The sequence below is a fragment of the Herpailurus yagouaroundi genome, unplaced genomic scaffold (assembly GCF_014898765.1).
Source record: "Herpailurus yagouaroundi ecotype Mexico unplaced genomic scaffold, PumYag 163, whole genome shotgun sequence".
NCBI lineage: Eukaryota > Metazoa > Chordata > Mammalia > Carnivora > Felidae > Herpailurus > Herpailurus yagouaroundi.
Window position 1 is genome coordinate 58,871,814 of NW_024412404.1, and position 25,949 is coordinate 58,897,762.

Below are 25,949 nucleotides of genomic sequence, written 5' to 3' on the forward strand. Positions count from 1 at the left end.
AATGTGAGGTCATACTTTCAGCACATGGTGAGATGTCCGCGCCAGGGGACACAGGTGACCTTGGGGCCACTGAGACTGTGCCCCGAGACAGCACGTTTGGCTGTGATCTCAAGATGGACTGAACCATCCACTCAGCTGCTTCCAGCTAATGGCCACGATTTGAGCTGTTAAGTGGACTGATTACAGATTGGCTTAGGGACCGGGCAAGGTGATATCCAGGCTCTCTTTCGCACTCAGGATTTTAAGCATTGACTTGTTCCATAGCTAAAGGACTTTATTTTACAATTTCCCAACCCTTCAACCGGAGCCTTACTTTATGGATAAATGGCAGGTTGGCAAAACATTTTACCCATTTCGTGTCCTGCCTCCATTTCTCCATCAGGGGAATCCTAAGTTCCTGTGCCCTCAAAGGGGTCTTGTGAGAATGACGCTGACCCGAGCCAGGGGGCAGCTGGGGGGTTGGGATGAAGCCTGTTCCCATGCGGACTGTCTTCATCCGCCATCTTGGTCTCTGTGCCTTTCTACGGGAGGGGTGCCTGGCGGGCTTGCTGGGGTGCTGACTGCCGGTGTTGTTTTCCCTTGGCCACCAGAGCTGCTTTGTCTGCCAAATCACATGCAAGCCAGCGTGAGCAGGAGCTACCTCCAATCCTTGGGCTACTCTGCCCGGGACCTTTTCATTCCCAGCTGGAATGAAAGCTACCGGTGTCAGCCCCAGATAACGGCCAGCCAGGTGACATTCACAATTCCATACTCAGGCTGTGGCACCATCAAGCAGGTGAGCCCAAGGCTTTCTACTCTCTCTCCTACTGAGTGATCTTTCTTAAAGTGATGTGTGCTGTGTTTCTTGAATTCATGATGCTACAGTCAGTGTAATCAGGGTGAAGATTTCAACCTGTCCCTTGATGCTATGATGTAGCTACAGCCGCTTCCAAATGTAAGGATGAGGAAGGAGGCTGCCTTCCGCACCCAGTTTTCCCCACCCTGTCGGGCATAGAGGGTGCAGGGCAGGCTGCCACTCACATCAGCAATGACCGTAGCGCCTCCCAGGGGCAGCTCCAGGTTTTACAGGGCCTGAAGCTTATAGGGTTTGGGATTACGGTTGGTGGGGGGGGGGGGTGCCTCATTAAAGAGAACAATGCGACCTTTTATCAATCTCATAAAAATATATGGCTGGCCAACACACCGCTAGGCCTTGGAAGAAACCATGCATGTGGGAAGCCCTGAGGCTTAAGTTTCATTAGCTTCACAGAAAATCAGCCTCTGCAGCTACCATTTGCTGAGGTGTCACCATCTAGGGTGACTGACTCTCTTGGCTTGCCTGGGACTTTGCAGATTTCAGCATGGCAGAGTCCCATATCCCACAAAACTCCTCGATCCTGAGCAAACTGGACGGTTGCTCATCCTACCGGGGACCAGACACTGGGATTAGCCGGTGCACGCTCCCCAAATCCCCGTCAAGTGTTCTCTCATCATCAACCCACTTTAAAAATAGGCAGGTTGGGCTTCGAAGGGTCAAGCAGGTTGCCCAACACCACTTGGCCAAGAAACAGTAGGGCAAATGCCAGACTCTGGGAATCCCAAAAGCCTTTCCCAGAGTGAAAGAAGCCAGCCACACAGGAGTACTTACTCTTCAATTCCCTGTGTGTAAAATTCAGACACGGAGAACAAGTGAGTGATGGCAAGCCAACCTGGTCGGAGGGGATTGCCTGCAAAAGGGCAGGAAGGAGCTGTTTTGGTTCGTGGAAGTCTTCCGTCTCTTGTGGTAGTGCTGATTGTCAAACCTCGCTGAGTGGCATCCTTACAATGGTGGCATTTAATTTTATGTAAACTCACTTTAAATTATCTGTTCTAAGTTCTGAACGTTTGGCTGACACTTAAGTAATCATTTCAAGATTTCGTCTTCAGGGAACAGGCGCAGTGCAAATGTTTTTACGTGGCTTAGGACTGCAGTAAACACACAACATGAAATGCTCGAACATATATAATGTGTGCAGCACACACACACGTTCAGAGGGTGTCAACTCACCAAAGACGTACTGAGCATTTGCTGTGACCCAGCACTGGGTCAGGTGCCGAGAAGATGCTGTTCATTACCTGGCAAGGTCATTCCTGATCCTTTGACACATAAGAAACAATGGAGACGAAGGGATGGTCATTTAGCCAAACAGATTGGCCTGTTGGCCATGAGTGGGTGCCTAGGCCTGAGGGTCTAAATTGCCACTGTTGCCATTTCCTCAGTCCCTACAGACACTGGCTCCTTTTCCTCAGTCCCTACAGACACCAGCTCTCCTTCTGAGATGAACTGAGTGGGTCAGGGAGACCTACACGCAGAGAAGGGAGCGTATCACTCACACCATGCAAACATTTTAGTCAACCTGGCTTTTTTATATTTTGCCCTATAATTTAATTCTGTTGGATTCTGGTTTGCCATGAGTTTAGTCAGTGGGAGTCAGTGCACCAAAGGTGATTATCCCTCCTGGTTCCAAACATGCAGCCTGGAGACTCTGACATCTGGGTCACCTCATCGATGTTCCTTCGTCTCCATTAGGAGCCACCAAAGCAACGTGCCGGTGCTGGTTCTTCTAACTTGGCTGATGGTGGGCAACACATGCTACATTGTCCTTCCTCCATTTATTTAAATGGCTGCGTCCCCTACCGGGCTGAGGGCCTCAGGGCAGAGCCAACGTCTTATTCGTCTTTGCAGCTCCCAGTGGTGCCCAACCCTTTATAATCATATTATTAACCACTAATCTGTATGCCAGCAACTGAACTAAGTTCTATGTGACTTCCGAAGTTCTCGGGGCAACTTTTATTCCCATGTAATCGTGAGGAAGCGCAGGCTTGCAGGGGTTAAGCCACTTGCCTGAGGCCACCTGGTCATGAACTGCAGAGCCAGGATTCAAAGGCTGGACGGCACACAGCGTCTGACAAGTGTTGGCTGGTGTGTCTGAATAGGTGAGGTCCCCCCACCACAGGGGAGGGACGCCAAGTGGAATCCCGAGTCTGAGACTTCATGAGAATAGCAGTTGACTTATGTGCAAGACTCCCCATTACATAGTGAGTTCCTTCCAGACTGAGCAGACATCTGATAATGAATTGTAATATAAAATCAGAACTGCTTTTTATGATCAACAAATAAACCTTCACGCCACATTCATTGCTTGGAGTGGATTCAGAATTTAGCTTGACCGCAGAAGTCAGGGACAAATGTGAATTCTAAGAAAACTTTGGTTTCAGTATCTGGAGTGACATTGAAGGCACCTCAGCTGGTCTCTGAAGGAGTAACCAAGTGACATCTATATGGTTGCCTTTGACAACCACGTTCACTCAAACATAAAGCAATTCTTTTTTCTTTAATTCGTTTTAGAAAATATAGTGTATTTTCCATGCATGGATGGTGGGCATAGAAGAGATAAGGTCTCCCAACCCCACCAGAAGGATGCCTTCCCCAGACCTGAGTCCAGAAGGTTCTGGTACTCCCCTGCTGTCTGGGGCTGCAGAGACCTCCCCAGCCGCCCAGTGGAGAAAAGGAAAAGTAGGGGAAGGAAGGGTCATAGGGCTGGCAAAAACACTTTAAATTACTTGTTAAAATTTTCTCCTTCCACGTGTTTTTCTGGAAGGGACAAATTCAGTTGAGTTCTGCAACTGCAGGCATGAAGTGAAAGCCTTTCGAACAACGCTGTTTTTAATTTTGGGGAGAGAGAGAGAGCGAGTGAGCTCAAGTGGTGGAGGGGCAGAGAGAGAGGGAGAGACAGAATCCCAAGCAGGCTCCCCACTGTCAGCACAGAACCTGATGTGGGGCTCGAACTCACAAACCCTGAGATTATGACCTGAGCCAAAGTCAGGAGTCGGGCACTTAACCAACTGAGCCACCAGCTGGCCCCCAACACACTCTGTTCTGAAGAACAGTGGTATTTGGGTGTACATACAGGTGCTGGCTGCAGCAGAGAACTTGTCTAGACTCCCAAATAGCCAGGAACTGGGTTTTGTTCTGGACAGGGAACACAACGAAATGTGACGACATGGCAAACCGCTTTTTTTTTTTTTTTTTTAAGAGTAATTTAGCTTCACATTTTAGGACACCACCGTGGTGTTATTTTCGTTCTTGTTCTTGCAAAAGCACCAGTTGCTTGTGAGAATTCATGCTTGGCTAGCAAAAAAAAGTTTGCTTCTGGCCATCGTAACACTGGGAGGGGGAGTGTTACCCCTGCCTCTGCCTGGCAACCACTGGCTTGGGCTCACCTCGCTTGGGGCCAGGTGATCATGACCATGAAGCTGCCAGAGGGCTGCATTTATCTTGTCTTCTTGGCCATCTGGGCCCCATTTTTCATTCATGACAGTACTTTTGCTGAGCCCTGTCCCCTGTGGCTTTCATTCATTCCACGGTTTTGATTGATGCTTATAGAACTGTTGACACCATGCCAAGTCCTGATGACATCATTTTTCCCTTGAGATGCTCACAGACCATGGAGTGCAAGGCTCTCATCCCCAGAAGGTCACTCTTAGGCACATCGAACAGCATGAGAGATCAACATTCCTATGAATTTGCTGTAAAAGGCACAGTAGGAAGCAGTCCCGTGGTAGGGGGAGTGGAAAAGCAGAGTGTGACGGGAAGGACGCCAGCATTGTTGCAGCCCATTCAATTGCCCACCTGAGCCTCTGGGGGAGCCCCCACCCCTGAGGTCGCTTCCCGTCCCGGCGGCCTCAGACACCAAGCTGCAATAGCTACTGAACAGCACAGTGACAACTGATCCCACCAGCCTCTCCCCCAAATACGTCAAATACATGGCCACCTCCCTTGGTTTATCCCAGCCATGGTGAGAAGGAGGCAAAGCCAGCACAGAGGGCCCTGAGCCACGGAGTCCGGGCAGCTTAGTTGTGCAGCACGGCAAGGGGTCATCCAGACACGCCCGTCTTCCCAAGAGGAGCGGCTCCCAGGAAACCCCAACACCTGGCCCACACTGTGGTCCCCATCACATGATAGAGGAAGGGAGTTGTGTGAAAGGAAGGAGTCCTGCTGGTGTAGCAGCATGCCCAGCCCAGGTCGTGGGAGCCGTGGTCACAGCCGCGTGCCTTCTCTGTGTGGTCCTGGGAGGGTTTTGAAGTCTGGCTGAGTCACTTTCCCCTCGTTGTCACCCAAATCAGCAATGAGCTTCCCTCAGCAGGTGACAGTTGCCTGACTTTGCTCTCCTGCCTTCCTCTCCCAGGCCAATAATGATACCATCATCTATTCCAACTTCCTCGAAGCAGCTGCTTCAAATGCCATCATCAAGAGGCATAAGGACTTCCGCATTCATATCAGCTGCAGGATGCTCCAGAACACCTGGATTGACACCATGTACATTGCTAATGACACCGTCGACATCAAGGAAGTGCAGTATAGCAGTTTCAACGTGAACCTTTCCTTTTATACATCATCTTCATTTTTGTATCCTGTGACCAGCAGTCCGTACTATGTGGACCTGAACCAGAACTTGTACCTTCAAGCTGAGATCCTCCATTCTGATGCCTCCTTGGCCTTGTTTGTGGATACCTGTGTGGCGTCCCCATATTCCAATGACTTTACATCTTTGACTTACGATCTTATCCGGAGTGGGTAAGGAGTGTCTTCATGGAGTGAATGTTAGCCTTCACCTGACAATTCAAACCCAAGTAGCCCAAAGTCTCAAGGAATGCAGATTTGGGTTCTAGTGGTTCCAATGTAACCATTCAGGTTGTCATTCCTGGTTCACATATAGGGAGACAGATGTGTGGAGATGGTGGAGACGTGAATGAGTCACCAGCAGTCACCAAGCAGGTTAGCTGTAACTGGGATCTGACCCAGGTGACCAAACTCCATAAGAAGACATATGTGTGGTGGGGAAAGCCTTGGTTCTGCAGCAGATAGAGGTTGAGATGCCAGCTCTGCCATGGACCAGCTGCATTGCTGTGGGCGGGCAAGGGCATCTATCCTGAGCCAGTCTCCCCACCCATCAGATGCTCATAGTGATGCCCACATCATAGGCCGTTGGGAGGATGAGATGGGAGGGAGTAGATGCGGCCCTGGGCAAAGAGCAGGCACAGAAGGTGGGCCACAAGGAAGGTTGTGGGTGAGTAGCAGGGGTCAGCAAGGGTCCCTTAAGCTAGAAGCTGAGAATGGTGGTTCCAACCAAGCCAGTTGGTGGCCAGTGGTGGCCAGACTGCGGTTACTGGTACCCAGGTTGTGCTTCTCTACTACAGTCCTGCTTCCCTGGATTATTTATTTCTGAGAGAGAGAGAGAGAGAGAGAGAGAGAGAGAGAGAGAGAGAGACAGCATGAGTAGGGGAGGGTAGGAGAGACAGGGAGTCACAGAACCTGAAGCAGGTTCCAAGCTCCGAGCTGCCAGCACAGAGCCCAACACGGGGCTTGAACCCACAAACCACGAGATCATGACCTAAACCAAAGTTGGACGCTCAACCGACTGAGCCACCCAGGCGCCCCTTGGCACCTCAGTAACAATCACATAGAAGCACAATTTAGAGGTTGTGCTGATAGGCTAAGGGGCTCTGTTATGAATCAGGGTTGGAAGGTTAAATCTTACACCTCCCTGAGATACTAAAAACAGCATCTCTTTCCAGGCACAGTTTGAGTATGTGTCAATTTGGTAAATAGGTGTTAAGGCCTGTCTCGTTCCATCTATGCAGTTGGCTCCGTTCACGGCAGCCCCCCCCCCCCCCCACCTCTTGGCAGCAAAGATGGGAGAGAAGCTTACCCAAATTCTCTTTCTACAAATAGTAACATGGTGACATTGGAATTTATGTCAAACGATTGAGATTAACACAAATGAGTGATTTGGCTCTTCTCTGCTAAAAGATTCTTTTTGGCCAAATTCTGGCATATATGTATATAAGATAATGCAGTGTCCTCAGGAAAGGGAGATGTGCATGTGGGGGTAAATGTGGGCCCAGCTGTCCCTGGAGTACAGGGATGCATTGGTACATCTCGCCATCAACCAGATCACCCACCTGGGAGCCCTTCAGAGTAATCTGGAGCTTTAAACACACCCATGCCCAGGCCCCACCTGCACATTCTCTTTATTTTGGTCTGTGGTGGGGTTTGGGGATCCATATTTTTAAAATTTCCCCCAGTGATTCTGAAGTGCAGTCCGGGTTCTGGAGCTCTGGCCTACACAGACCGCCATGACTAGTGTGGTTTTTTGGGGAATGCAATCATTTCCCGGCAGCCCCTGAGCTACCCTGACCTCATTTACAACTGTCCTACTTCTGACGAGGCTCTGGGTACTTTCCCTCTCACCTTTGCGGCTAAAGTGACCCCTGTGGGAAAAAAGAACATGGTATTTGAGAGAATGTGCGTTGAAAGTGGAGGAAGGAGCCTCTGGAAGGCAGAAGGAAGACAGCGAGTAGACCCCGGGTCACATTTCGCAGGCAGAGTCAGGGCCGCCCTAGGGACAGCTCCCGTCCACCACAAAAAATCTCCGCCTAAAACCCCACGGGCCAGTTTCTGTGCTCTCCCCTTTGCTACGTCATGCCAAATCCTACCGTAGGAGACACTCACGGGTTAGGCTAGCTCCTTCCTCAGCTCGGGGTGGAGCTGGGAGATACTCCTCATCCATATCTTAGTACAGTTTCTTTCAGGGGATTCTGGTCATGTTCCTTCTAACACAGTGGAGATGAGGCGACTGAGGGAAGAAGGAGGTGGTTGATATTGGAGTAGGGGACGCCGAGGGTAGTCAGGCTCGTGTGGAAAGTACAGCCACCGGGCCAGGTCAGCAGACACAGCCCCGGAGAGAGGGCGGCACCAGAGACACTGGAGAGTAGACACTGGAGAGTGTCATCTTGCCTGGCCCTGAGACCAGGAAAGGAAAAGAAATGCCATCTTCTTGCCTGCCTGCCCGCCCTCTCTCTGAGCCCCGTGACCTCCCCGAATCACCTGGATTGCCAGGGCCGCTGAGCACATGGTCACTGGGCACCCGTTGTGCAATCCGGGGCCTGCTTGTCCGTGCGGCAACCCTGGGCTGATTTCCCGCTTTAAGATGCTGCTGAGGTACCAGAACTAGGATTTTCCTGGAGGCTGCCAGGCCACGTGTGAACCACACGTACTGAGGGAAGGAAGGCGCAGCCGGGAACGCGGGCCTCGAGGAGGCCGTGGGGCTCCACGCCCGGCCCGGGCGTGTCCCGAGAAAGGCAGCGCACCCAGGGCTGACAGGCTGCTTTTCTCCTCTTCCAGGTGTGCCAAGGACAGAACCTACCAGTCTTACTCTCCGCCCTCGCCTCGCATTGCCCGCTTCAAATTCAGTTCCTTCTACTTCCTGAAGCGCTTCCCCTCCGTGTACCTGCGGTGTAAAGTGGTGGTGTGCCGGGCGGACGACTACTTCTCCCGCTGCCGCAGAGGCTGCATCGTGAGGTCCAAGAGGGACGTGGGCTCCTACCAGGAGAAGGTGGACATCGTCCTGGGACCCATTCAGCTGCAGGCCCCGCAGGCTGTGAAGAGGAGCCTGGCCAGGTGGCCGCCCTCCCGCCCCTAGGCCTGTGGCCCGCGCGGACCCGGGATGATTCTGTCGGTGTCGTGGTCCACCTCAAATCGGGCACACCCACCGTGTGCCAGGCCTGCCGTGCCACACCGGGTGATGCAGAGTTCACTAGATCTGCTTCCCGCCTTCTTCCATGGGCTCCCGGTCTACAGGGGACCGTGTGTAGTGCTTGGGCAAGAGAGTTCTCCCCCGTGACACCGATACCTTTGTCCTCTGGGATCTGAACTCCCAGAACCTCATACTCCTCATCTGTAACACAAAAATGTTAACACTTCCCTATTAGGACTGTTGAGGAGCTACAATAAAATAATGTTAAACTGCTTTGGCCTCTACCTGGTTTAAGTTCTTGGGGGTGATGAATGGTGGCTTTTGTTACTATGGTCATTGTCACCAATATCAACAACACAACACTAATGGTAACATTATGATGCATGACAGTAATAACAACAGGGGCCCGTGTCCCCAGGCACGGCGGAATCGGGGTCTAGGCCGTGGGGATGCAGGCAGGATCGGTTTATTCCCGCTGCTCACAAGGCTGATGTCTCCTCGGGGGTCGGCCATCCCACTTTCCTCCTCTTCTAGAACAGGGATCGCATTTCCTGCTCTGCTGTTTTGTTGGCGGTGTGGATGACGACATATCAGCAGACTGATTCCCAGGTTTTCTGGTCCAGGCTGAGACAGGTCAACAGCTGTGGTAGCACCGGTGACAGGGACAGGTGTGGGGTAGTGGTAGTTATCACAAACCCTCCTCTGGGTTCTTGGGTTCCACCCCACGCGGCATCTTTGGCGGCTCTGTCTCCTCGTGTCATGTGTCCTGGTGCGCCCGTGTCCAGCTGATTCTAGGCTCTTACCTCACATAAGCACTCATTCCGTGACCATTCATCGAAGGACTCTTATGTGCCAGGAGACAAACAGAAAGAGATCAAAGTCCAGCCCCCTGCCCCCTGTCCCCATGGAGCTTACATTCCATGGGGAGGGGATGCTATTCAGAGATAAGTTGAGTGCATCGTACTTCCAGTGGGGTGGGAGCTATGGAGAGGACACAGGACAGGGTGACTGGTGACGGGGGGCCAACAGGGACACCGCGGGCACTGCCATCTCTGCTGGAGTCTTCCTGGCTGTGGCAGTCTTCACCCTAGGGCCTCATGGCACCCTCATGGCCAGTGGTTGGCCTTGGAGCCCTAGGATGTGAAACCAGGAGGACTTATGTGGTGCTCAAATATTGGCCCCACCAGCTCTGGAACCCATGTGAGAAAGGAAGAAAAGGGACCCCAGAGTTTGGCACCCAGCATCACCCCAACTCTGTTTACCTTGTCACGGGCACAAGGTGAAGGGCAAGCGCAGACAGGTAGTGGCCGGTTTTCCTGGAAACACAGGCTTGATGCTGGGACAAAATGTGAGGCAAGCAGATGCCAATATCTTCAAATCCTGCAGGCAGCTCTGAGCCAACAGAGAACAAAAAAAGCAGGAGAGCTCTTTCTAGATGGAATCTCTCTCTCTCTCTCTTTTTTACTTATCATAAGCTAGGTTCTTTGGATGTGGTATACTTCTTAGCATTTGCTTATGATAGAAAAGCTGAATAAAGATCTTTTTTCAAAGCAAGTGTTGGTTTGTTCAGTATTTCTAGTGGCTCACCTAAGCCCTGGATCCTTTGGAATTCAGGAAACAGGGTGGGCTGTCAAAAGGAATGACAAAGGCCACAGGCTCTGCCTTGTGGCTTCCACAATTCTAAGGAATAGATAAGGTGTCTTCCTTTGTCCTTGACATGCTTTGGTTCTGCCCAAAGGCAGAAATTCAGGGTAAAGGCTTGAGAAAGATCAGAATGCTAATGCAGCATCACACTTAGTGCCTGAGACTTAAAAGTAAAACATGTTGCTTCAGTTCTCCAGGGATCTGCATCTTCTAGCTTTTGACCAGACATCCAGTGCAGTGAGTGGGGCAGAAGGTGCGGGAGGGGACAGAGATTAGGGAAGAGAGCAAACTCCTCAGGGCCCCTAGATTTCTGGGACCTGTTTGCATTGTGATCTCCAAGGACAAAATTGATTGACAGGTGGCCCTAGGATGTCAGAAGAAACAAAAGGATGGGATGCTTTCCAAGGAGGCAGTAAATTTGACGAAACTGGGAGAGCAACCATACCCTGGGCACCTCGATCACGCTTAGGAAGAATGGGAGCCTTCGCATATTGCCTTGGCAAGGCCAATGTTTGTCTTTCTGAGCCAGGCCGAGGACCCTGGCCCTGAGAGGGGACTGCTAGGGGGAGCCTAACTCCAAGCATGTGACTTGAGCATGGTGAGAACCACAAGGGCAGCGGCTGTAGGCAAACATTCAGGACGAGGGTAGGAGAATTCCAAGAGTTGTGGCCACAGCTACCAGTGGATTCTGGCTGACAGAGAGGTGGGAAGCAGCCGCAGGGAGAAATCTTCAGTTCCCATGGGATGCAGGTGACCCTCCCGCCCCCCCCCCCCCACCTCCCCACTCCGTGAGCTCTGCCAGGGGGCATCAGAGCATCACATCAGAGGAGCAAAGCAACAAGCGGGACATCTAAGAACTGCTGAAAGGATCAGAGCCTAGGAAGCAGCACAGATCATTCATTCGTTCATTCCGTGGGACACCAGCCCCAAGCCAGGCTCTGTGCTTGGCCCTGGAGATACAGAGAGGGGTTAGAAATGGTCCTTTGTAAAGCGGAAACATGCTACACCAGACTCCTCTTGGATTCTTCTCTCTCACTGGGAATATCCCCTCCCACTCAGGAACGAGCCATCCTTCCTGGATAACCACCATGTCCAGACTTACTCCTGGCCATGGGCTCTTAGCCATCAAGGGAAGAGGAAATGGCCCTTTCCTCAGCACAAGGTTGGGCTCTGTATATTTCAGCGAAGTCGTGTGGATGTGGCTAGTGGGGAGCAAGTCTCTCCTCTGGAGCTGGGGCTCTAGCCTCGTAGAGCTGCACAGGAGAAGCCCTGCATCTCCAGCGAGGAGCATATAGGACGTGAGCAGAGCCAAATTTTATGGCAGCTATATAGGTGGGTAGGTGACAGCTTAACAGATACCAGTGAACAGCTAATGTGGACAGAGGAGTGTGGGAACAAGAGATAGGTCGAGGGACAGAGAGGCAGAAGGTATGGCTGTTGGTGACGGGGACATCGAGCCAGTCCCCAGGCTCTGGACAGAGGCTGTAGGAGAGGCCAGAGCCCTCCAGCCAGTCTGTCGGGCAGTCAGGCACCCCGTGTCTGCGCCACCGCTGGGGCAGAGTGGAAATGACATGAGCTGCTGTGTTTTCCAGCAACCCAGACTGGTTTCGGGCAGGGTGCTCACTCCAGGCTGAACATGAGGATTATTCCCGGGAGCTCAAGCTTCTACTGCCAACGTGCACCCAGACCCGTTAGATCAGAATTCTGCGGGGTGGGCCTGACGTTGGTGGTTTCAAATATACAGGGAGTTCCTAACCAGGAACATCCAGAAGAACTGTGTAGAAGTCCTTAAGTGCCTCTGAAGGGGCCAGCTGGGGCCTTGCTACTGAGGAGGTAGAAAGGTCCTTGGTGTCCACATGGGGGGAATCTGGAGGCTGGGCCTAAAGCCTTGCCCTAACTACTCCCAGATGCCTTTTGACTAGATACCTACTCAATTTGTTCTTTTTTTATTTAAAAAAAAATTTTTTTTAACGTTTATTTATTTTTGAGACAGAGAGAGAGCATGAACGGGGGAGGGTCACAGAGAGAGGGAGACACAGAATCTGAAACAGGCTCCAGGCTCTGAGCTGTCGGCACAGAGCCCGACACGGGGCTCGAACCCACGGACCGTGAGATTGTGACCTGAGCCGAAGTCGGACGCTTAACCGACCGAGCCACCCAGGCGCCCCGCTACTCAGTTTGCTCTAAAGAGAACATCTGAAACGGCGTTTTCCAGAAGTACCTCATGTTGCCTCAGCCTATCCGCTTAATAAAAAACCTATGTGGAGATGTTAGTTCCGCATCTCTCACCGGCGCTGACTTTGGACGTGGAGTGAAACGCAATCCCCCCGACAGCTGTGCGGGTCAGCTATCCTGGCAGGGAGGGACACCACGGCTCAGAGAGGTGACAGCACAGAATCCAGGCAAGACAGGGCCAGGGCTTTCCAGATTGGCTGCAGAGCCCCGTCCCCGGACTAGTAGTCTCAGGTGCTCCTCCTTCTTGTGTCCTCAGCCCCAGGGGGACAGGCCTCAAAAGGGTTTGCATCTTCTGCTGCAAAGATGCAAAGGGCTGTGGGGTGGACCCAGGATCTTTAAGGAAACAGGTGCAGCCTGAGGGTTTTTCAGAGGTTATGGACAACCGCAGTCCAGCTGGGTGCGGTGCGATGTCACCGTGTGCCAGGGGGTGTCACTCCTCCAGGCTCCCTCACCTTCAGGACTGGCTCAGAGCCCACTGCCTGCCCCTCAGCTGCACCCGCAGCAGAATGACACCCACACTCCGCCCCAGTGACCAGAACAGCAAGGCAAGCTCCCCTGTCCTGAGTTGTCTCCTCCCCCATCTGCACACACAGCCCGCCTGCCAGCCCCTCCCAGACGGCAGCCTCTCCTGGCTCACACTCCTGCCATGCCTCCTGGGAACACGAGAGGGCGACACAGCTGCGCCCTGGGCCTTCTGCTTCTAGGGAACTTGTTACTTTGTTCCCTTTGGGTGCCTGTGATGGTCCCTCACAGGAGGCTGTTCCACGGTGTTTTGCTCTGATAAAGAGCCCAGTAAAGAGCGGCCTCTGCCTCCTCTCCCCACCTTTATGAAAACGGAGTCCTTCTGTGATCTCAGCAACAGCGGGGTTGATATTTCCCATTCCACCCTGATTCTCATGGCGGAGTGGGGAGGCTGCCCAGCGGCTCCCTGGATACTGCTCCCCAGACCTGTTCCTGGTTCAAGGACCCCTGGAACGAGCAGCACAGATTCTGCCCCAGGTGGGGACGCGTTTCCAGACAGGTGTGAGCTTCCACGTGAGCCCCACGGGGACAGCCTCAGCTCAGAGCCGCTGCAGGGGCCATGGATGGACGTGATTTTCCCGTTGATTACTCTGATGGCTGGGACGCAGGGTACCAAGTCACAGGTAGCCTTGCTACGTGCCAACTGGGAGGAGGTGGTCAGCTCAGGGCAGCCGGCAGCTGTGGTGTGATGCATTTTCAGAAATCGCACAAGTCTGCGATTCATCACAGCCCTTAGGAAAAACTAAGTTGTAAGAACTGAATACACGAATTCATTCAGTTGCATTCACAGCCAAGGTGATAAATGCTCAAACTCATCATTTCACTGTTACTTAGCTCCATTCTATTATAATCTCTCCCTCAGGGTGTATCTATGATTGTATCTGGTGGATATTGTTTGTACGGGGGGGAGGGGGGGTGACAGCACATCCTTTCCCAACTGCGTGCTCAGTGATGTGACACTGATGGGAGATATTGGCCACAGTGGCAGATGAGACACCACAAAAATCCTGCCACGATTCAGGACCACACCCATTGCCAATCATGAAATATTTCCCAACCTACCGTGCCCACATTCACCAGGAATGGGCCTCGGGGAGCTTGAAAGCCATCCAGAGGTCTCCATGAGTTGAGATTCCTTCTTTAGCATCACATCTTAGAAAAAGAAAATGCACTTCAGTAGGTTTGGCATCTGAAGTTATCTGGGTGAAGAGACTCCTGGCAGCTTGAGAAGGCGCCGGTGAAAGCAGGGCCCACATGAAGCCCAGGTGGGGTGATGGTGGTGGGCCCAGGCCTGCTCTGGGTCCCTGAGAGGGGGAAGGAGTCCAAGTAGTGGTTGGGGCAGGTCAGGGACAGGGAGGCAGGAGGTGGGGGCTACGGCTCAGAAGGCAGGCACCACACGTCTTGTCTCCCTGCCCGAGCCAGCACCCCAGACCCTCTCCTGCCCTGCTTTGCCAAGGGGAAGTCTGAAGCCTCTCAGCCCCAGCTTGGGGTCTCTAGCCTGAGGCCACCTCCAGGTGACAGCGCCACGTCTCCAGGATTCTACATTTTGTGTGGCCGGAAGACAGTACCGTCCACGCTCTGAAATGAGGACCAGAGTGCCTGACAGATCACAAACACACATTTGTGCCCCAGAGCCCCAACAGCCCAACAGTGAATGAAGGCGTCCTGTGGGGCCTCCGCATCCCCGCACAACCGTGGTGCTCAGCCCTGGGCTGCTGCTCAGAAGGAACAGGAGACAATTGGGACAATTGGGACAATTGAGACAATTGGGACAATTCCCAAAACAAGCTAAGAAAAAGTTTAACAAGAAATGTGAATTAAGAAGGGAGAAATAAGTCAAAATATGTAAGTAACCATAATAAAAGCCAGTGGGTTATATTAATCTGTTAAGAAAAAGATTATCGTATAAGCTGTTAGGAGCATGAACTGATACAGAGACTTGGAAACTGGTGTGGCAGAGTCTGTACAAATGAAATAAGTATTCCCACAAAAATGACTCCAGCCCATGGACCCAATGACCTGCTTTCTTCTGTTCAAAGATATGGGTTAGCATATTTATAGCGGCACTATTTTCCAGGCTGCTGGACCTACACAAGTCCCAGTGCAGAGAAACAGGGGGAAAACCTGGGGCTACATCCACACAGCGAAATGCTAGGCGCCAATGAGAGTAAATGGTGTATGGCGACCCAAAAGGCAACCAGTGAGCCTCAGAAACGTAACAGGGGGTGAAAGAAGCCAGACATAGAGGAGTACGCACTGACGCATCCATGGAGGTCAAGTACAAACCAGGGAAGCCTACTCTTTTCCCTTTGGGGGAGGGGCAGGGTAAAGGGACTGCAAGCGGTCACATAGGAATTCTTAAATGCTGAAAATAGGCTGTACACTTCAGATAGTTACACATTTATATGGACTCATGCCCGTAAGTTGTACTGTAGTAAATGGTCAAACGCATGAGCAGGAACTTGTAAAAATCTAGCTACGTTCTACTTTCCGTGACATCAACCTAAAACAAAAACATAGAAGGTTGGAAATAACTGCTGAAAATAGCAACCCATCCCTTCCAAAATGTGATGAATTTGAAATAATGTTACAAAATAATATGATATTTAATATACAGATCAGTTATATAGATACTAAAATAATGCAAACAGCAATAATAAAGAAGACACAATCACTACCATCAGTTGCCTACCTAACCACATAATTGCAAAGCAAAAACTCAGAGCATGAAAGGGAAAACCAAGCCAAGCCAAGGATTGGCCATTAGACTTCACCTGCCATACCCATAGATTTGGGCGAATTCTTCTCTTTTCATGGTCCCCCAATATCCTACCAAGAAGTAACCTTTCTTACCCACCCAGTAAGCCAAGTAACAGGCTTGGTTTTTGGATGAAGGTTGTGTAAGCATCAGTTCCAAAATGTCCATTGTAGCTCCTAAAAATGTGTGGACCTGATTTCTGAATTATGGATGTTTCAGGGAAAGCCATGGTAATATAATCAATAGACACCCAAAGAAGTTGAAAACTTTTGCTCATACGTGTGTTCACATGGATGGTACAGTAGCTATATTCATAATTGCCAAAACTCACAAGGAACCAAGATGTCCAGGGCAGGTGAATGGGTAAAGGGACTTTAGATAATGGAATTTCCTTCCAGACAGTGGAATGTTACTCAGCACTCAAAAGAAATGAGCTATCAAGCCATGAAAAGACATGGGGAAAAAAGCTAAATGCAAATTGCCAAGTGAAAGAAGCCAATCTGAAAAGGATACAGACTGTGCAATTTCACTGTGTGATTTTCTAGAAAGGGCAAAATGATGGAGACAGTAAAAGATCAGGGGCTGCCAGGGGCGGGGGTGAGGGATGAATACACAAAGCATGGAGGACTTTCTGGGCAAGGAAAACACTCTGTATGATTTTCCAGGGATGGATAAATGTCATGGTACTTTTGCCCAAACCCACAGAATGTACACACCCAGAGTGAGTGCTACTGTGAACGTGGACTTCAACCGATCACAGTGTTTCAACATAGATTCACCATTTGTAACAGATGGAGCTCTCTGGTCGGTCCTGACAATAAAGGGGGTGTGCTGATGCGTAGGTGGGAGGCAGGGGGGATATGGGACATCTCTGTCTTTTCCTCTCAGTTTTGCTGTGAACCTAAAACTGCTTTCAGAAATGAGTCTTAAGGAAGCACGAATAATGCCACAGATTCCCTTAATAATAATAATTTTTTCATCCGTGCATCAATTCCTTGATTCAGTACATACTTCTTGATTGCCTTACCACAATGGAATTCATCAGCAAAAGTTTTTTGCTCCAAAAGACCATAGTTCCAGACAGTGTTACAAGGAAACATCACTGTGTTGAATCCTGTTCATCGTATCCAAACTATCTTAGAGGAAACCAAAAGGCTATCCAACTCATTTTACAAGTTGAGAACAATCTGATATACTTGTATTCTGATAGAAGCAAAGGGCAAGGGCAGTACAGGGGAGGAAATGTAATTTATGAACGTGGATGCAAACATAAGGTAAAATAAAATCAAATAGGAGAGAAGTTTCAGAAATTAAAATTAGTAGGGTCGAAAGTCTTCTTAAAAACAAAGATTTATCTTAAGGATGCAAAGATATTTCAAGTCAGAACATCTATTCATGTCATTTCTCATGGTAACAGAATTAACACTAAATTCCTATTAACATTTCAATCAGCTGTAAAGAAAATTGAATGAAATTCAATAGTTATGATGACAAAAAATCTTTTAGAGACTAGTCATTAAAGGGAAAGAGCTAAACGTCACAAAATACAACTAGAAAAAACCTCTGGCAAATATCAAATTTTGGGGTGAGACTTTGGAAGCAATTCCATTAAAATTAAGAGTGGTACGTGTTGGTCATGACGTTTAGTCAACATTGTGATGGGGGCTCTAGTTACTGTGGCTCACTTCCCCACAGGAAAAAGACGAGGGGACTTTAAATATTGACAAAGAAGAACTTATTATTTTCAGCCAGTATAGTAAACATGGAAAATCTAATTCATCTACATTAAATCGTACACAAACAGGAAAAATCAGACTTTCAACTACAGAAAACAAAGTGGTGGTTGCCAGAGGGGGGCTCTGGGGGACAGAGAAAAGTGATTGAGACCCATCGAACTTGATGAGCATGAGAAATGTACAGAATGGCTGTGTCATAATATTAAAAAATTAGAGGAATATTAAGATTAAGGTTGTTGGGTCCATGTGTGAAAAAGATAACACTTTTTATTGTAATACTATATGTATCTGGTTTCTATGGAAGGAAGTATTGAAAGACCTAAGAGAAAATGTGAAATGGAGAGACATAGATGTTAATGGTTCAAAATCTTTGATATTATAAAATTGGCAACTTCTTTCAGAAACCTACTGATTTCATGTGCTTCCAAAAATATCAAATTTCCTGGAGTTTGACAAGATAAGCCAAAGCATGTATGGAAGCACAATGGGCCAAGAATAGCCACGGGGCACCTGAGTGGCTCAGTTGGTTGAGCGTCTGACTTCGGCTCAGGTCATGATCTCATGGTTCGTGGATTTGAGACCCACGTTGGGCTCTGTGCTGACAGCTCAGAGCCTGGAGCCTGCTTCAGATTCTGTGTCTCCCTCTCACTCTGCTCCTCCCCTGCTCATTCTCTCTCTCTCTCTCTCTCTCTCTCTGTCTCTCAAAAATAATAAACATGAAAATTTTAAAAAAAGAATAGCCACAACAATTTTGAGAAGGAAGAGAAATCACACATAACGAAGAGAAAATGCACCTGCTGCTCATTAAGGACACTTCTACAACTGTGGCCATTAGCCTATCATGTTATCGGCACAAGGAGAGACAGCTAGACCAGTGGCAGAGGGACAAGTGGATGTTCATATAGAGGTGAAGAAACTAGCGTGTTCCCTTCTACCACTCACAAATGATCAATGACAATATAAAAGTTCACTAACAGGAAAGTGTACAAATGAATTGATTTTAGGTGTTTTGTGGAATGAAATACTTACAGCAGTTAAAATGAAGGCTATAGAGCTATTTCTATCATCCTGGATAAACATCAAATTTGACGTAAGATTGAGAAAAGAAACCCCAAGTGTTGGCAGGGTAAATCTATTACCAAACTTTCAAACCAGTAACACAATATTCCATAATGTGTATGGATACATCAGTACCTATTACTCAAATAGTACTGAGGTGGTCGGTTGCCACTTGATCATGAAATTGTAGCTGAAGAGAGTGATACGCAGTCATGGATTTGATCGGCAGCACAATTTTCTTGATTTGACTTTTGAAAGCCCAGTCGATAGAGCTGGATATTACCTAAGTCTTTCAGAGTTATTTTATGCAAACCTTCAGGATGAGTGTTTTATCAACTCTCATATTCACATATATCCCCATGATTACTCTTGATATTTACCGGGTTGTATTTTCCAACAGTTCTGCCTGGATTTTGGAGTTTTGGGTGAAGCACGTAACTGTAGATACGCATATACACCTCAGGGCCCCTGGGGGCTGAGGGGGACATTTTGTCAGGACGGTCTGGAAAGGTGTTTTGTAAAACCTTACCCAAACTACTTGGATCTCCAAAAGTGAAGACCTGGGGCAGGTCTGCTCAGCTTGGGGGCTGGAACAGAGGACAGCATGGTCTTGTGCTTCCAAGAACCTCTGAGGGGCAAGCACTTTGCTTTCGGGGAACATGGGACTTGCAGGGGTGAGGACGTTTTATGCTGAACATGATTCTCGTTGCCTGGATAGACACAGTTTGTTCTCCACTCTTTGGCGGATGGACATTACTGTTGTTTCCACTTTTTGCCTCTTAGGAATATTGCCGCCATGAACATTCATCATCAAGTTTCTGTGTGGACGTGTTTTCATTTCCGGAGATATAAACCTGGTGGCGATGCTGGGCCACCTAGTACCTCTTGTGTCACATTGAGAGTCTGTTAGACCGTCTTCAATAAGGGCTATGCTGTGTTCCTGTAGCTGTGACACTGCCTGGGACTAGCCGTGTTTCTGTATTATGGATATATGCCAAATGAAGAGAAGTATACACTGTCATCCATGTGGCCACATGTTCCCAGAGGCTGATCCGCCCCACAGCTGCTCTGACTGACACCTGGACCTGCCAGGTGACTATTTAGGTGGTTTTGCCCCAAGGGACAAATACAGGGCTCTTAGTGAGAATGGATACTTCAGAGGTCAGTCCTCCTCTGGTTCTACATTTCTCACGCTCTGACTTTGGGCAAATCTCTTGGTCTCGGTTCCTTACCTGTCCAGAACACAGGGCCTGCCAGATGTTCTGAGGCTCACGTAACTCAACAGAGGGAAAGATGTTCCACGTTAACCCTAAGCAGGATGGCTTTCCCATCAGGAGGTCGTGCTGGGCTGCGGCCACCTTGTGAGTCTCATCCAGGACGATAGGGGGAGGGCAGGGGAGGAGATCTGCCCATCACTTCTCAGCCTAGGCCAGAAAGGACCTGAACCTGGCTGAGGGGGACAAGGGATGATGAGCAGATCCCCACACTTACTTAGCCCCATAGAACACAGCAAATCCTGACACACTCTGGGTTCCTGAGACACTTCCGGCCAATGCAGCAGAGGAGGGCAGGAGATCAGATTTCAGGAACCGTGTCTATATAACCACAGGCCTTCAAAGCCACCCTCACTCCTGAGGTTGGCGTTGGGACCGCTCAGACGGAGCTGTTCAGCGCCTTCCCGTGGGCCTTGCTACTCAGTGCAGGTAACCGTGGCCCATAGGCCCCTTTCTCCTGGGTCTCTCCCTGCTCTCCCGCTCACTTTAGATTGGGAGCAATCTGCTTGTTGCCTTCATAGAAGCCCCATGGGTGACACTCTCCCAGACACTCTCCTTCAACAAAATGCCTCCCTTCAGCCTTAAGCTAGAGGAGGAGGGGACAGTGGAAACGGCCAGGAACCTGGGTGAACCCCATCCTGATTTAATTTACTGTATTCAATTGCTTAAACTATAAATTTTATATAAATACACAAATTTATTGGAATTATTTTTATAAAAATAAATAATTTTAAATTAAAGTTATTTAATTTTAAGTATTAACTAATTAAAAGTATTTGTTTAAATTGTTACTGTAAATAAATTCACTGTATTTAAATTATTTAATTATAAATTACAGATTAAATATTCAATTAAATAAGAGCAATATATCATTGTATAATAAATATATTATGCACAGAATTATTTCAAATTCAGCACATTTTGGGGAGGGATGGGTTGCTATTTTCAGCAGTTATTTCCACGTTTGCACGTCTTTGTTTACACAGTAAATCATGCATTTGACCATTTACGGCAGTACAACTTACATGCATAAGTACATATAAATGTGTAACTGTCTTCAGCGTGCAAGTTGTTTTCAGCATTCGAGAATTCCTATGTGACCGCTTGCAGTCCCTTTACCCTGCCCCTCCCCCAAAGGGAAAAGAGTAGGCTTCCCTGGTTTGTACTTGACCTCCATGGATGCGTCAGTGCGTACTCCTCTATGTCTGGCTTCTTTCACCCCCTGTTACGTTTCTGAGGCTCACTGGTTGCCTTTTGGGTCGCCATACACCATTTACTCTCATTGGCGCCTAGCATTTCGCTGTGTGGATGTAGCCCCAGGTTTTCCCCCTGTTTCTCTGCACTGGGACTTGTGTAGGTCCAGCAGCCTGGAAAATAGTGCCGCTATAAATGTTCTAACCCATATCTTTGTGTGACCAGAAGAAAGCAGGTCATTGGGTCCATGGGCTGGAGTCATTTTTGTGGGAATACTTATTTCATTTGTACAGACCCTGCCACACCAGTTTCCAAGTCTCTGTATCAGTTCATGCTCCTAACAGCTTATACGATAATCTTTTTCTTAACAGATTAATATAACCCACTGGCTTTTATTATGGTTACTTACATATTTTGACTTATTTCTCCCTTCTTAATTCACATTTCTTGTTAAACTTTTTCTTAGCTTGTTTTGGGAATTGTCCCAATTGTCTCAATTGTCCCAATTGTCCCAATTGTCTCCTGTTCCTTCTGAGCAGCAGCCCAGGGCTGAGCACCACGGTTGTGCAGGGATGCGGAGGCCCCACAGGACGCCTTCATTCACTGTTGGGTCTTTGGCCTCTGGGGCACAAATGTGTGTTTGTGATCTGTCAGGCACTCTGGTCCTCATTTCAGAGCGTGGACGGTACTGTCTTCCGGCCACACAAAAATGTAGAATCCTGGAGACGTGGCGCTGTCACCTGGAGGAGGCCTCAGGCCAGAGACCCCAAGCTGGGGCTGAGAGCCTTCCGATTTCTGCTTGGCAAAGTGAGGTAAAAGGACTGGGGGACTGGGCTCAAGTAAGGCGATATGTCGTACCTCTCTGTCTTCTGAACCTGGAGGTGGCCTGAGCTGACCTCTTCCTCCCAGTTGGCACGTAGCAAGGCTACCTGTGACTTGGTACCCTGCGTCCCAGCCATCAGAGTAATCAACGGGAAAATCACGTCCATCCATGGCCCCTGCAGCGGCTCTGAGCTGAGGCCGTCCCCGTGGGGCTCACGTGGAAGCTCCCCTGATCACACCTGTCTGGAAACGCGTCCCCACCTGGGGCAGAATCTGTGCTGCTCGTTCCAGGGGTCCTTGAACCAGGAACAGGTCTGGGGAGCAGTATCCAGGGAGCCGCTGGGCAGCCTCCCCACTCCGCCATGAGAATCAGGGTGGAATGGGAAATATCAACCCCGCTGTTGCTGAGATCACAGAAGGACTCCGTTTTCATAAAGGTGGGGAGAGGAGGCAGAGGCCGCTCTTTACTGGGCTCTTTATCAGAGCAAAACACCGTGGAACAGCCTCCTGTGAGGGACCATCACAGGCACCCAAAGGGAACAAAGTAACAAGTTCCCTAGAAGCAGAAGGCCCAGGGCACAGCTGTGTCGCCCTCTCGTGTTCCCAGGAGGCATGGCAGGAGTGTGAGCCAGGAGAGGCTGCCGTCTGGGAGGGGCTGGCAGGCGGGCTGTGTGTGCAGATGGGGGAGGAGACAACTCAGGACAGGGGAGCTTGCCTTGCTGTTCTGGTCACTGGGGCGGAGTGTGGGTGTCATTCTGCTGCGGGTGCAGCTGAGGGGCAGGCAGTGGGCTCTGAGCCAGTCCTGAAGGTGAGGGAGCCTGGAGGAGTGACACCCCCTGGCACACGGTGACATCGCACCGCACCCAGCTGGGCTGTAGATGGGTGTGGGCACCACAACAATCTAGGAAAGCGATGAAATATCATATCCCATCCCTCTCAAACTGTGCTGAAATTGGTTATGTCCAGATACTACAAAATAAAACTAAAAAGTCTTCGATAATCTTTATCTTTTTTTTGAAATTTTTTATGTATTCTTATTTTTTTATATGAAATTTATTGTCAAATTGGTTTCCATACAACACCCAGGGCTCATCCCAACAGGTGCCCTCCTCAACGTCCATCACCCACCCTCCCCTCCCTCCCACCCCCCATCAACCCTCAGTTTATTCAAAATTTTTAAGAGTCTCTTATAGTTTGGCTCTCTTCCTCTCTAACTTTTTTTTTTCTTTCCCTCCCCCTTGGTCTTCTATTAAGTTTCTCAGGATCCACATAAGAGTGAAAACATATGGTATCTTTCTCTGCATGACTTATTTCACTTAGCATAACGCTCTCCAGTTCCATCCACGTTGCTATAAAAGGCCATATTTCATTCTTTCTCATTGCCACGTAGTATTCCATTGTATATATAAAACACATCTTCTTTATCCATTCATCAGTTGATGGACATTTAGGCTCTTTCCATAATTTGGCTATTTTTGAGAGTGCTGCTCTAAACATTGGGGTACAAGCGCCCCTATGCATCAGCACTCCTGTATCCCTTGGGTCAATTCCTAGCAGTGCTATTGCTGGGTCATAGGGTAGATCTATTTTTAATTTTCTGAGGAACCTCCACACTGTTTTCCAGAGTGGCTGCACCAGTCTGCCTTCCCACCAACAGTACAAAAGTGTTCTCATTTCTTCACATCCTCTCCAGCATCTATAGTCTCCTGATTTGTTCATTTTAGCCACTCTGACTGGCATAAGGTCTTATCTCAGTGTGGTTTTGATTTGTATTTCCCTGATGAGGAGTGACATTGAGTATCTTTTCATGTGTCTGTTGGCCATCTGGATGTCTTCTTTAGAGAAGTGTCTATTCATGTCTTCTAACCATTTCTTCACTGGATTATTTGTTTCTTGGGTGTGGAGTTTGGTGAGTTCTTTATAGATTTTGGATACTAACCCTTTATCCGATATGTCATTTGCAAATATCTTCTCACATTCCATTGGTTGCCTTTTAGTTTTGCTTTGCAGTGCAGAAGCTTTTTATCTTCATGAGGTCCCAATAGTTCATTTTTGCTTTTAATTCTCTTGCCTTTGGAGATGTGTCAAGTAACAAATTGCTGCAGCTGAGGTCAGAGAGGTCTTTTCCTGCTTTCTCCTCTAGGGTTTTGATGGTTTCCTGTCTCACATTCAGGTCTTTTATCCATTTTGAGTTTGTTTTTGTGAATGGTGTAAGAAAGTGGTCTCGTTTTATTCTTCTGCATGTTGCTGTCCGGTTCTCCCAGCACCATTTGTTAAAGAGACTGTCTTTGTTCCATTGGATATTCTTTCCTGCTTTGTCAAAGCCTCTACTACAAAGCTGTAATCATCAAGACAGCATGGGTTTGGCACAAAAACAGACACATAGACCAATGGAATGGAATAGAGACTCCAGAATTGGACGCACAAAAGTATGGCCAACTAATCTTTGTCAATAATCTTTATCTTATTTAAAGTTTGTTAGGGGCGCCTGGGTGGCTCAGTTTACCGTCTGACTCTGGCTCAGGTCATGATCTTGCAGTTTGTGACTTTGGGCCCCGCATCAGGCTTTCTGCTATCAGCACAGAGCCCACTTCAGATCCTCTGTTTCCCTCTGTCTCTACCCCTCCCACGTTCTCAAAAATAAACACTAGCAAAGAATAAAGTATCTTACAGAAGGTGAAAGGCTCTTCAATTTATTTTATCACCTTGCAATAATACAATTATAATTTCATGTGAGCGACGGGCTAGAAGAGTACAAGCAGGAAACTGTGCAATCTGATTTTGAGCATAGATGCCACCGTGAGAGAAAACAAAATAGAATGGGATAGATTTTTAGGAAATTGAATCTAGCAGTATAAAAAAAAAATAGTCATCAAAAATGGGATTTATTCAAGGGTGCAAAGACAACTCAAAATCAGAAGACCTATTAAGGGGAACAAAATATCACCATCACAAAATATGCCTCTTTGGTATAAGGATTATTTGGAACTGATTACTTTTGAGAAAGCGCAAATGCAGGAGAAGCTGTGAAACGGGGGTTACCCATCTGTAAGGGTACCATATTCATAAAGGAAATTTCTGTTAGAAAGTGTACCTGTACCAGGAAGGGAGCTACATCCAGAGATCACCTTCATGTTTCACCTGAGAGACTTACTTGCATCACAAGTCAACCTTTGTTTCTTATATTTTTCTTCCTGTCACTTCCCCTTAAACCGTGACCCCCCCCCCCTGCCTCCTCTAGAAGCCCCAAACTCCCATCCCTTTTTTTTTTCTCTCAAGATAGTATGTCAGTCTCAATCATCTGGCTGTCTTTCAAGTTTCATACCTTTGGGGGGCTCTATAAGTACATACATAATCAAATTTTCCCCCCTCGTTAATCTGTCCTATGTCAATTTAATTCTTGGAACAGCCATACAGCCCAGAAAAGAAAAAAGGGATACCCTCCCTCCCGCACACTATGGGCACAGCCAGCCAGGACGCAGGGGGCAATGTGGACAACATGTTTGTCCCGCCTTTTTTTCCTTCAGCTACTGGAGGAATCAGGTTCTAAGGTCATAATGTTTACCTTTGGATGGTTATGAACCCGGTACTCATTAGGATGAAAATAAAATCGGTCAACATTTTCTCCCCCCAGAGTATAAGCCCTTCAATGCCACCATGGTTTTGAAACCCGAAATGCTTTATAAATCATGAACAAGGTTCTGTGTGTTTCAGGTTTCAATGGAAAACATTCCCCTCTAAGCAGAAAAGAATGTCCTCTACACTCTTTTTCCAAATGACCGGGACACCCCTGACATGGGAGAATGAGTTGAGTCGTCAGAAGCTGTGATTGAACGCATTTCAAGACAAGGGCCGGCCTTAGATGCTAAAAGCTATCCGCCTTGCAAGAAAGAGCGTTTGCCAAATGGGGAGTGATGAGTCTAACTGGCAGGGAGTGAACATCCAGTGATGCTTGGGGGTACTTTTGTGGACTTTACATCGTCTGTGCTTACTCACTCAGGTGGCAATTACCACAGAATACAACAGAAAAAGAGACGTGCAAGCGGGTGATTATTTAATCTATATAGGAATTTAGATAATGTCCCTGAAAATGAAGTTTTCCGAATGTTCTGGATCTGTTTCATATGAAGACTTCTGAGTGTGTACC

The 25,949-nt window shown here is 48.5% G+C and overlaps 1 protein-coding gene across 1 annotated transcript in view; it reads left to right on the top strand.

The window, feature by feature from the left end:
• The window catches only part of DMBT1 (deleted in malignant brain tumors 1), a 103,716-nt gene extending 94,885 nt beyond the window's left edge, over positions 1-8,831 (top strand). Inside the window, exons 23-25 of the mRNA XM_040486669.1 lie at positions 591-775; positions 5,208-5,596; positions 8,207-8,831. Of these exons, the coding sequence (XP_040342603.1) occupies positions 591-775; positions 5,208-5,596; positions 8,207-8,504 (872 nt within the window). The 3' untranslated portion in view covers positions 8,505-8,831. The remainder of the gene's footprint in view (positions 1-590; positions 776-5,207; positions 5,597-8,206) is intronic.
• The last annotated feature ends 17,118 nt before the right edge of the window (positions 8,832-25,949 follow it).